The 12,408-nt window shown below is 43.8% G+C and overlaps 2 protein-coding genes across 4 annotated transcripts; both read right to left on the minus strand.

Moving 5' to 3' along the window:
* Positions 1-4,523: 4,523 nt before the first annotated feature.
* Positions 4,524-6,855, minus strand: LOC134307865 (maternal embryonic leucine zipper kinase-like). Of its 3 annotated transcripts, none has more exons than XM_062990589.1 (10): positions 6,775-6,855; positions 6,542-6,685; positions 6,392-6,460; positions 6,046-6,138; positions 5,741-5,839; positions 5,497-5,565; positions 5,306-5,404; positions 5,150-5,186; positions 4,948-5,043; positions 4,524-4,835 (listed from the first exon to the last, which is right to left on the minus strand). In XM_062990589.1, exons 1-8 carry the CDS (start codon positions 6,808-6,810, stop codon positions 5,151-5,153), a joined length of 645 nt encoding a protein of 214 aa, XP_062846659.1. In that variant the 5' UTR covers positions 6,811-6,855; the 3' UTR covers positions 4,524-4,835; positions 4,948-5,043; position 5,150. The 3 variants fall into 3 exon arrangements, with proteins under 3 accessions (XP_062846659.1, XP_062846658.1, XP_062846660.1); XM_062990588.1 differs by having other exon boundaries at positions 4,948-5,046; XM_062990590.1 differs by lacking the exon at positions 6,392-6,460 and having other exon boundaries at positions 4,948-5,046.
* A 375-nt stretch (positions 6,856-7,230) lies between these two features.
* LOC134307864 (DCC-interacting protein 13-beta-like) lies at positions 7,231-9,440 on the minus strand (the record flags this gene model as incomplete). The annotated part of the gene is made up of 8 exons (XM_062990587.1): positions 7,231-7,318; positions 7,457-7,614; positions 7,698-7,745; positions 7,824-7,941; positions 8,029-8,125; positions 8,687-8,787; positions 9,023-9,074; positions 9,250-9,440. Coding segments are annotated over 8 exons (834 nt in total), but the record flags the coding sequence as incomplete, so codon positions are not given.
* Positions 9,441-12,408: the final 2,968 nt, after the last annotated feature.

Here is a 12,408-nt window from a genome sequence, read left to right on the forward strand (position 1 = left end):
AGTGTGGGAAGAGTTTTACTACACAGAGTAATCTCCAACAACACCAGCGCATTCACACAGGAGAGAAGCCATATCACTGCTCAGAGTGTGGGAAGAGTTGTACTACACAGGGTAATCTCCAACAACACCAGCACATTCACACAGGAGAGAAGCCATATCACTGCTCAGAGTGTGGGACGAGTTTTACTACGCAGAGTAATCTCAAACAACACCAGCGCATTCACACAGGAGAGAAGTCATATCACTGCTCAGAGTGTGGGAAGAATTTTATTATGCAGAATCATCTCAAACAACACCAACGCATTCATACAGGAGAGAAGCCGTATCACTGCTCAGAGTGTGGGAACAGTTTTGCTCAAAGTAATGCTCTTAAAGTACACCAGCGTGTTCACACAGGAGAGAAACCATATCACTGCTCAGAGTGTGGAAAGAGTTTTGCTCAACAGAGTGACCCTCAAAAACACCAGCGTATTCACACAGGAGAGAAACCATATTACTGCTCAGAGTGTGGAAACAGTTTTGCTGAACATGGTACCCTTCAAAAACACCAGCGTATTCACACAGGAGAGAAACCGTATTACTGCTTAGAGTGTGGAAAAAGTTTTGCTGAACATAGTACCCTTCAAAAACACCAGCGTATTCACACAGGAGAGAAACTGTATAACTGCACTGAGTGTGGAAAGAGTTTTACTCAAAGTAGTGCCCTTAAAGTACACCAGCGTATTCACACAGGAGAGAAGTCGTATTACTGCTCAGAGTGTGGAAAGAGTTTTGCTGAACATGGTACCCTTCAAAAACACCAGCGTATTACACAGGAGAGAAACCGTATCACTGCACTGAGTGTGGAAAGAGTTTTACTCAAAGTAGTGCCCTTAAAGTACACCAGCGTATTCACACAGGAGAGAAGTCGTATTACTGCTCAGTGTGGAAAGAATTTTGCTGAACATGGTACCCTTCAAAAACACCAGCGTATTCACACAGGAGAGAAACCGTATCACTGCTCACTGTCTGAAAAGAACTTTAGTGAAAGGAATATTCTTTAAGTACACCACACCAGCGCATTCACTTAAGAGGATGACCCATATTGCTGCTTATAGTGCGGATGAAGTTTTACTGGAAGCAGCATTTTTAATAGACACCAGTACGGTCACACAGAAGTTACGTTATTGTGACTGAAGTCGTCTTGAAAAACACCAGCGCATTCAGAGGAGAAAATAAAATGATACTCCACTACTGCATGTACAGAAAAAGCTATGTGTACTTTCTTTTTCTACTAATATCCACTAGAACTGTTCTACTTCAATTATCAAATGTACATGATGGTATGAATATGATCATTAATCATCAAATGTAATGTGGTGTAATGTACCAACCTCAGATCTGAATCTGTTTTTGTTCTTTATTCAAGTTTAATCTACTTTAATAAACACAGAACAACTTTTACTTTCAAGTGGAAGAATTTTACCCTGGTCTTTATGGTGTTTGCTAAGTTTTCATAGATGAATAGCCTCTTACTTTAACACTTCTAGGTGTACACTCCAAAATTCTAGTCTTTAGATGATTTCCACTTAGCAAATAATGAACCGTCCTCAACCAGAATGTACATGAGAAGGTGTGAATGGAGGGCTGTGAACTGAACAGTGTTGCATTGTTCTATCATCATGAGTCTTTGTTCTTTGTGTTTATCTATAGACCAGATTAGTGGTAGCTAAACTCCTTTGATAAAAGAAATACTCATATTTACATTTAATTTTACACTTTACACCATCTTCTAGTGCATAAAACCCAGTTCATATAAATCCTAATACAGACTGCACTGACATGTTTTACAATTACATTTAAAAATAAATAAATACTATTGTGGTAGTTCAGTTGTTTTCTTATCATGGAGGTGACCAAGTGTTCCTTTATTGATGAATAAATGTATTTGTTAAACTGTAAATTCCATCCGAGTCTAAACTCACGGTCCATGTATTTGTATGTACAGTGTATCACGAAAGTGAGTACACCCCTCACATTTCTGCAAATATTTCATTATATCTTTTCATGGGACAACACTATAGACATGAAACTTGGATATAACTAAGAGTAGTCAGTGTACAGCTTGTATAGCAGTGTAGATTTACTGTCTTCTGAAAATAACTCAACACACAGCCATTAATGTCTAAATAGCTGGCAACATAAGTGAGTACACCCCACAGTGAACATGTCCAAATTGAGCCTAAAGTGTCAATATTTTGTGTGACCACCATTATTATCACTGCCTTAACCCTCCTGGGCATGGAATTCACCAGAGCTGCACAGGTTGCTACTGGAATCCTCTTCCACTCCTCCGTGATGACATCACGGAGCTGGTGGATGTTAGACACCTTAAACTCCTCCACCTTCCACTTGAGGATGCGCCACAGGTGCTCAATTGGGTTTAGTCCATCACCTTTACCTTCAGCTTCCTCAGCAAGGCAGTTGTCATCTTGGAGGTTGTGTTTGGGGTCGTTATCCTGTTGGAAAACTGCCATGAGGCCCAGTTTTCGAAGGGAGGGGATCATGCTCTGTTTCAGAATGTCACAGTACATGTTGGAATTCATGTTTCCCTCAATGAACTGCAGCTCCCCAGTGCCAGCAACACTCATGCAGCCCAAGACCATGATGCTACCACCACCATGCTTGACTGTAGGCAAGATACAGTTGTCTTGGTACTTCTCACCAGGGCGCCGCCACACATGCTGGACACCATCTGAGCCAAACAAGTTTATCTTGGTCTCGTCAGACCACAGGGCATTCCAGTAATCCATGTTCTTGGACTGCTTGTCTTCAGCAAACTGTTTGCGGGCTTTCTTGTGCGTCAGCTTCCTTCTGGGATGACGACCATGCAGAGCGAGTTGATGCAGTGTGCGGCGTATGGTCTGAGCACTGACAGGCTGACCTCCCACGTCTTCAACCTCTGCAGCAATGCTGGCAGCACTCATGTGTCTATTTTTTAAAGCCAACCTCTGGATATGACGCCGAACACGTGGACTCAACTTCTTTGGTCGACCCTGGCGAAGCCTGTTCCGAGTGGAACCTGTCCTGGAAAACCGCTGTATGACCTTGGCCACCATGCTGTAGCTCAGTTTCAGGGTGTTAGCAATCTTCTTATAGCCCAGGCCATCTTTGTGGAGAGCAACAATTCTATTTCTCACATCCTCAGAGAGTTCTTTGCCATGAGGTGCCATGTTGAATATCCAGTGGCCAGTATGAGAGAATTGTACCCAAAACACCAAATTTAACAGCCCTGCTCCCCATTTACACCTGGGACCTTGACACATGACACCAGGGAGGGACAACGACACATTTGGGCACAATTTGGACATGTTCACTGTGGGGTGTACTCACTTATGTTGCCAGCTATTTAGACATTAATGGCTGTGTGTTGAGTTATTTTCAGAAGACAGTAAATCTACACTGCTATACAAGCTGTACACTGACTATTCTAAGTTATATCCAAGTTTCATGTCTATAGTGTTGTCCCATGAAAAGATATAATGAAATATTTGCAGAAATGTGAGGGGTGTACTCACTTTTGTGATACACTGTAGGCTTGAGCTGGATTGACAATAGAAAGTGGATGTAAAGGACTGGGTGGGTAATAATTCAAAATAGTTCTTCATGTAACCCCGAAATTCTATTCATAAATCATAATAGAATGAAAACTAAATCATTAATAATGAAGATTAGAGAGAAGAGGAAAGAACAGAAAAGAGACCTTTTAGTATTTAAAGTGTTACTATTAAATGTTGTTTTATGAGATCTAAAACGATTATAAAAAAATTACTAAGGTTTAGATGCCCACTAAAAGTTTAAGCATACCGTAAACATGGATGCTGCTTTTTCTTCATCAAAGCAACACAATGAGACAAAGATCAGCTCATACTTTCATTCTTACTACAGTAAAACAGTATGATATTAACAGAGTGTTTATGGTTCTTCTGTCCCAAGTGTTTTTGTAACGTGTTGTAGACTTGCAATGTCAACTGTTTTTGGTATACAGGATAGAAAAGGCAGAATGCAGGTGAAAATGTGTTATTTGGCAACCCAGCACTGTGTAAATATTGGATAGAACACATTATGGGTTATTTATCAGTCGTGTAGGGTGACATACACACCGACTTTAAAGACTCCTGATTACAAGAGATCCAGTTGTGTAGTGTGAACTTGGCATTAGTCTCCAGATTGGAACCAGTTTGAAAAAAGCGGACGAGATCTTGTGACCTTGTTGAAATAAAAAATCCTTGTGATGTTGCCCTGTTGTGGCCTTTTTATAGAATTGTAATAAAATAATATGAGTTGAGAGACGTGAGTTGATGAAGTTTTAGGGTAACGATTTCAGGCTGCTCTGAGTGAGCTGACAGTAGGTCTGTATCTTCACTGCTGAGTTCAATGTTCTGTAACATGTCAGGAAACGTTGTGCTTTCTTTCACTTCATATTACTGACATCATACACAAAATGATGAAGAAATGTGAAAATAAACATCCATAAACCTTCATATATTCAGTGAGTTTATTTATTTTTTATTCAATGTTATAACATTTTAAGGCTTGTTGATCCTGGTCATCCATGTTCTACACTTCTCATACAGCTGTGTGGATCAACAAGGGCGGCACCTCAGTGGAGTTCCTCTAACCAGTCACACACAGATACCCAAAATGCATCGTTCTGGTAAAAGAGAGAGAGAGAGAGAGGATGGGTTAGAGAGAAACACCTGCAACAATCACTGAAATGTGAAATTGAGATGTAGCGTGTCCTGATTGGATGGCGCCATCATCATCCCTCCTTGTCGCACCGACGACGTCTCCTGCTAAATAAAACAAGAAGAGGTGTAAGAACATTCCAGAAGCTGTAGTGTTTGGACAGATGAGCATGTAGAGCAGCGTTTATCAGGTAAAATACACTGATTGTGGAAATGTTACCTGGATTTCTTACACGTCCGCTCAGCTACACACTGGACTACTGCGCTGCTTCCTTCTCAAGAGCAAAAGATACGTAGCTGTGGTCTGATCAAACTTCTACTGTACACACACACACACACAAATCTCTTTTAGATGGAGCTCAAGAATGTCAATATTAATAAATGGCATCTGTGTTGATGCAGGTACAAGTACTGAAATGTACCTCAGACACCAGCTGCTTGGTGCTTTGGTTGGACTGTCTGAACACAAACACACACACAGACACAAATATATGAGTATGTAAGATAATAAAGATACAATCTTCTGTATGGTGGATCTCCATCATGCCACTGTACTACGTCTAGGGTGGATGTTGTACCGGGCATGTGCTGTGCCATTCCACAGGGCTGCTGTACCCCTTCATTACCCACTCATGATCCAGCAGATGCTCCACCTTTATGCGCTGCTCTGAAACCACCTACAGGACAAGATACAAGAACTTCAGGTGATGAAGCCCACAGAGAAACACACACCCACTTTGCTCACATTAAACACACCATAAACACACACCTGCAGCATTTCCTTAATCAGCAGTACAGAACCAGGAGACAGCCAGTCAGGAGTGTCATAATGTCCTTTCTGAGGAAACACAGAGCAAAACAATCACATCTGATCAAAGAACATCACCACAAGCCATTACTGTTACTTTTACTGTATGTTTAACATGCTGCTGAGCATTAAATAATGGATTTAGTTTCATAATCGTAACCAGACGTGTATGCCAATGGTGTTTCATTGTAGTTCCAAGACTTACAGTGATTTGTTCATGGAGCTCCTCAAAGTTGTCACCATCGAACGGGAGGTAGCCACACAGCATGTCATATAGGACAACACCCAAGCTCCAAACATCTGCCTAAAACACACACACACACACACACACACACACACACATTCATTGTCTTTTTTAACCATGCTTTACCCTGGTCAGTCCCCTCATCCAGACCTCATAGAATAACTCATGAATGGGGCTACAGAGGGGACTGAACACCTTGGATTTAGAGACTTTCCAATTGAAGTTTATCAGGAATAACCTGGGGACACACCCACACACACACCTACCTCTGCACCAAGATAGGGTTTATCATCAATGATTTCTGGTGCCAAGTAGGGAGGGGTTCCACAGCCCTCAATCAGAGCAGTACCCAATCCACCCTACAACAAAACAGATTTCTATCAACCGAAGGTCCAACTGTTGACTCACATCTGCAACACAACACACAAACTGAACCAGCATGGCTCTGTGACGTCCTGTTCATCTAACTGATCACTGAAACTAATTGTGGACACCATGTGTGCAAGGCTTTATTAAAGCATGATGGATGGGGGTAAGCACACCACCTTACTAGACTCTCTGAATGGCATGCTTGATTTAAGTATACACTACAGTCTTAGTAGAGACACGAACCTCTGGTTTGGCACAGAGACCAAAGTCGATGAGCTTGATGTTGTTCTTCTCATCCAGCATCATGTTTTCCTGAGAGTCAAAATAAAACACGTCATGTACAAGCACTAACAAAGAAAGAGCACAAAGTATGAAATCGTTTGGCTGACGCACTGGCTTAAGGTCACGGTGGGCGTATCCCTGGCTGTGGACGTAGGCCAGCGCCGAGACGATCTGACGGAAGATCCTGCGCGTCTCCTCCTCCGACAACCTGTCGTTATTATCGATGTGGTCAAACAGATTTCCACCCGGACAAAACTAGAGGAGAGAACGAGTCATGTGAGCAGCAAATCATCGTAAATCCAGAGATTAAATCAAATCTGATAGTTTCCAACCACTGATGGTACCTCAAGCACCATGTAGATCTGGTCAGCAGTCTCCATGACTTGGTACAAGCGGCACACGTGCTGATGATTGAGGTTCTTCAGGGCTTCAATCTCTATCCTCAAATCAGACAACTCATCCTGCAATGGGGAGGAAACAGGAACAGTTTTATGACTTTTCAGATCAGAATTAGGAGAACCAGACGTTTGGAAACTGAGACACATCCGTCTTTAACAGACGGTTTTGCTGAAACTAACCCCGAGCTCTTTCTTCTCCAGGATCTTGATGGCCACTGGCTCTTGAGTCTGAATGTGCCTGCCTAGCTTGACCGTCGCATAACCACCTGAAGAACGATTGAATTAAAAAAAAATATTAAGTCAGGTTTTAAAAGATGCACATCTGTGTTACACAAAGGCAGAGAGACGACTGAAAGTGGTACCAGTTACCTGATCCAATGGTTTTGTAAACCTCATAGCACTTGTGCAGCTCAGAGACGTCCTAAACCACACGTGACGTTCCCTCTGTGGTGTCGTCTGTCTCGGGTACAGCGCATGGAACTTCTACCTGCTGCCCACAAGAGACATGTTATTATTATTACTGATTGCTCTTCCTGGCCTCTTGTTTGGCCTCTTCAGAAGGTTGTCACAGGTATCTGGAGCCAAGGGAGAAACCAGGGGAGGATCAACACAGCAAACTGATACTCACCTGGTTCCCATCCGCCTTACGGTCACCTTTGTAGACTGAACCGAAGCCTCCCTTTCCCAGCAGCTCTCCATCGGTATATCGGCTCTCAAAGCTGTCCGGGTTCATGTCGGTCGTCTTCTCCTCTTGACGTTCTCCGTTGGTGGTTTCTCCTTCAGCATCTTCAACACAAGTATCACCAGTGATGCTCCATGTGTCATGTGGACCAAAAATAAGGGTCTACATAAAGGTTCGGCGTACTCACCCTTGTTCTCGAGAGCATCACAGACGACTTCTCCAGAACTGATCCCACCTACGAAGCCCAAGGGTTAAATATATAGTCACTAGAGTTTAATAGTGTCGGACTCTAATGTGGTGGTGTTAAGGTTACCTGGAGCTTCAGAAGACGCCCGCGGTCCCTGAGAGTCAGAGTCCTCCAACTGAATCTCCCCGTCCGACAACGTATCACTGGAGTCTGATTTCAAATTGTCCTTGTACCCGTCTGATTCCTGCTGATTCAGACACATTGAACTGGTGTTACAGAGCCGAGAACCAAACCCCTCCCCTCGCGGAGTATAGTGGTAATGATAATTCACCTCGCTCTCGACTGTTTCTTTACTCTGAGTCCGTTTCTGAATGGCGCTGATCCACGCCTGTCTACCTGCCTCACAGTCGGCCTGGAACGTACAGCTCCTGTACACACACGGTGATAGTTACAGATTATATAGGATGCAGACAGACAGACAGATTGAGTAGATAGATAAACAGATAGATAGACAGACATTCAGACAGACAGATGGATAGACAGATAAATAAATAGTCTGTCTATCTACCTGTCTGTCTGTCTAATTGATTATCTATTTATCTATAATCTATCTTCTTGTCTATCTGTCTATTCATCTGTCTATCTAGCATCTATCTGTCTGTCTGTTTATTGAACATCTATCTATCTGTCTATCTGTTAGTATGTTAGTCTGTCTATCAATCATCTTGTCTATCTATCTATTGCCTGTCTATTGATCATCTATCCGTCTGTCTGTCTATCTATCTATTTGTCTAATATTTGTCTGTGTCTGTCTATTGATTATCTATCTGTCCATCTGCCTATCTATCTGTCTATTGATCATCTGTCTGTCTGTCTATTGATTATCTATCTGTCTATTGATCATCTGTCTGTCTGTCTATTGATTATCTGTCTGTCTATTGATCACCTGTCTGTCTGTCTATCTCTGATGATTATAGATCTGGACTTACCTTGTGGGCGTGTCCACGTGGAAGCAGAAGCGTCGCCCGGCGTCCTCGCAGCTCTGGACCGAACAGTGCTGCAGGTCTTCAGCCAGCACCGTGAAGTCATGCTGGGGGAATAGAACATAAAACCTTCTTATTTATACAGTCGATGATATAAACGCCGGTGAAATCGTCCCAGACGTAAACACGACGGGGGGCGGTTTGGGGCGCAGCCCGGCACAGAAGTCGACCTCTGCTGTGATGCGCCTGAATTATGAGGGGCGTAAGACTGCGGTGCATTATGGGTATTTCACAGAGTCCAGGAGAGAGCTGATTTAGATAATGTAAAGTCATGTGACCTACCTTAAACCTCTTCTTGTAGAGAAGCTGATTGTTCTGTATGATGAACCACCGCCTGCAGAGATCAAACACATCGTATATATATATATATATATAATATTGAGTGTATAAATATAATATTGTGTATATATAATATTCATAATTATATATATTCCTAATATATATATATATATATATATATATATATAGAGAGAATTCCTAATATATACTCTAAGCATCAGTGTACAGACCTGTTCCAGGTTTTAAACACACTCCTAGTCCTCTTAAACAGAAACCCCTCCATCAGGAGCACTTCCTCGGCCCCCGTGCCGCCCCCGTGACCCGGGTCGCCCCCGGAGGATGCCCGGGGAGGCGCCCCGTGAGAAACCTCTGTCTCAGAGAAGCAGCCATCGTAAATGAAGAGAAAATCAAAATGCTGCTCCTGAAGAGCACAGGTCCACATTGTGATGTCACAGCGTTCCGAGAGAGCAGAGTGAATTTACCTTTACCATATATGGGCATGACTGGATTCATGTCACTGCACATATACTGACTTGATTTCCACTGTGGGACGGCTTCTGGAGGGTCCTGGGTTTGATTACCGGGTGAAATTTGCATGTTCTCCCCATGTCCTGGGGGTAACAGGGTACCCTAGGTATAAGTGTGTGTGACACACTCTGTTACTGACACACCCCCACACCATGACACACCCTGGTACTGACACACCGCCATACAATGACACACCCTGTTACTGACACACCCCATACCATGACACACCCTGGTACTGATACTGACACACCGCATACCATGACACACCCTGGTACTGGCACACCCCCATACCATGACACACCCTGGTACTGGTACTGGCACCCCCCCATACCATGACACACCCTGGTACTGGCACACCCCCATACCATGACACACCCTGGTACTGGTACTAACACACCCCCATACCATGACACACCCTGGTACTGACACACCCCCATACCATGACACACCCTGGTACTGGCACACCCCCATACCATGACACACCCTGGTACTGGTACTGACACACCCCCATACCATGACACACCCTGGTACTGACACACCCCCATACCATGACACAGCCTGGTACTGGCACACCCCCATACCATGACACACCCTGGTACTGAAACACCCTCATACCATGACACACCCTGCTACTGACACACCCCATACCATGACACACCCTGGTACTGGTACTGACACACCCCCCATACCATGACACCCTGGTACTGGTACTGAAACACCCCCATACCATGACACACCCTGGTACTGACACACCCCATACCATGACACACCCTGGTACTGGTACTGACACATCCCCATACCATGACACACTCTGGTACTGGTACTGACACATCCCCATACCATGACACACCCTGGTACTGACACCCCCCCATACCATGACACACCCTGGTACTGACACACTCCCATACCATGACACACCCTGGTACTGGTACTGACACACCCCCATACCATGACACACCCTGGTACTGGTACTGACACACTCCCATACCATGACACACCCTGGTACTGACACACCTCCATACCATGACACACCCTGGTACTGTCACACCCCCATACCATGACACACCCTGGTACTGGTACTGACACACACCCATACCATGACACACCCTGGTACTGTCACACCCCCATACCATGACACACCCTGGTACTGGTACTGACACACCCCCATACCATGACACACCCTGGTACTGGTACTGACACACCCCCATACCATGACACACCCTGGTACTGACACACCCCTATACCATGACACACCCTGGTACTGTCACACCCCCATACCATGACACACCCTGGTACTGGTACTGACACACCTCCATACCATGACACACCCTGGTACTGGTACTGACACACCCCATACCATGACACACCCTGGTACTGGTACTGACACACCCCATACCATGACACACCCTGGTACTGTCACACCCCCATACCATGACACACCCTGGTACTGGTACTGACACACCTCCATACCATGACACACCCTGGTACTGGTACTGACACACCCTCATACCATGACACACCCTGGTACTGGTACTGACACACCTCCATACCATGACACACCCTGGTACTGGTACTGACACACCTCCATACCATGACACACCCTGGTACTGTCACACCCCCATACCATGACACACCCTGGTACTGGTACTGACACACCTCCATACCATGACACACCCTGGTACTGGTACTGACACACCCCATACCATGACACACCCTGGTACTGGTACTGACACAACCCCATACCATGACACACCCTGTGTTTATAAGGTGTGTGTATTACGTGTGTGTATTATGTGCGCATATAATGTGTGTATAAGGTGTGTATAAGGTGTGTATAAAAGGTGTGTGTATTACGTGTGTATAACATGTGTATAAGGTGTGTATATAAGGTCTGTCTATTACGTGTGTATTACGTGTGTAGAACATGTGTATAAGGTGTGTGTCTAAGGTGTGTGTATTACGTGTGTATATCATGTGTATAAGGTGTGTATATAAGGTGTGTGTATTACGTGTGTATAACGTGTATAAGGTGTGTGTATAAGGTGTGTGTATTACGTGTGTATAACATGTGTATAAGGTGTGTATATAAGGTGTGTGTATTACGTGTGTATAACGTGTATAAGGTGTGTGTATAAGGTGTGTGTATTACGTGTGCACATTATGTGTGTATAAGGTGTGTATATAAGGTGTGTATTTGACGTGTGTGTATTATAGGGCAGTTGTAGCCTAGCGGTTAAGGTACTGGACTAGTAATCAAAAGGTTGCTTGTTTAAGTCCCACCACTGCCAGGTTGCAACTGTTAGGCCCTGTTGTAACCCTCAATAGCTTAGACAATTTGCTGTCACAGTACTGTAAGTCTCCTTGGATAAAAGCGTCTGCTAAATGCTGAAAATGAAAATGTGTAATGTGTGTGTGCATGAATATTAATAGAATAGATCCATGAAGTGATGTAGACACACATATTAACTCCTAAGCAATAATGATACACTAAGTGGCAAAAATTATCTGGACACCTTACCATGATCTTTTTGGACATCTCATTTCAAAAACAAACATTATTAAAATCAAGTGACTTCTGTGTGATCATTAGTGACTTGTGATCTCCTGAAAAGGTGCACAAACATCAAATCATCTGCTTCAGAGCGACAAGGAGGGACGATGGTGGCGCCATCCAATCAGGAAACGTTACATCTCACATGTACATACACTTGGAAAGAATTTGTGTTTCAGCGTAGTACTCGGATTTAAATGATTATTGCAGCTGTTTCTCTCTAACTGAACGGCGTCTTTCAGCACATGAAGAAGAAATCTATGGAGAGACCATAAATAACATGAACCTGAAGGTATGAACTTACATTGTA

Source organism: Trichomycterus rosablanca, unplaced genomic scaffold (assembly GCF_030014385.1).
Source record: "Trichomycterus rosablanca isolate fTriRos1 unplaced genomic scaffold, fTriRos1.hap1 scaffold_355, whole genome shotgun sequence".
Taxonomy (NCBI): domain Eukaryota; kingdom Metazoa; phylum Chordata; class Actinopteri; order Siluriformes; family Trichomycteridae; genus Trichomycterus; species Trichomycterus rosablanca.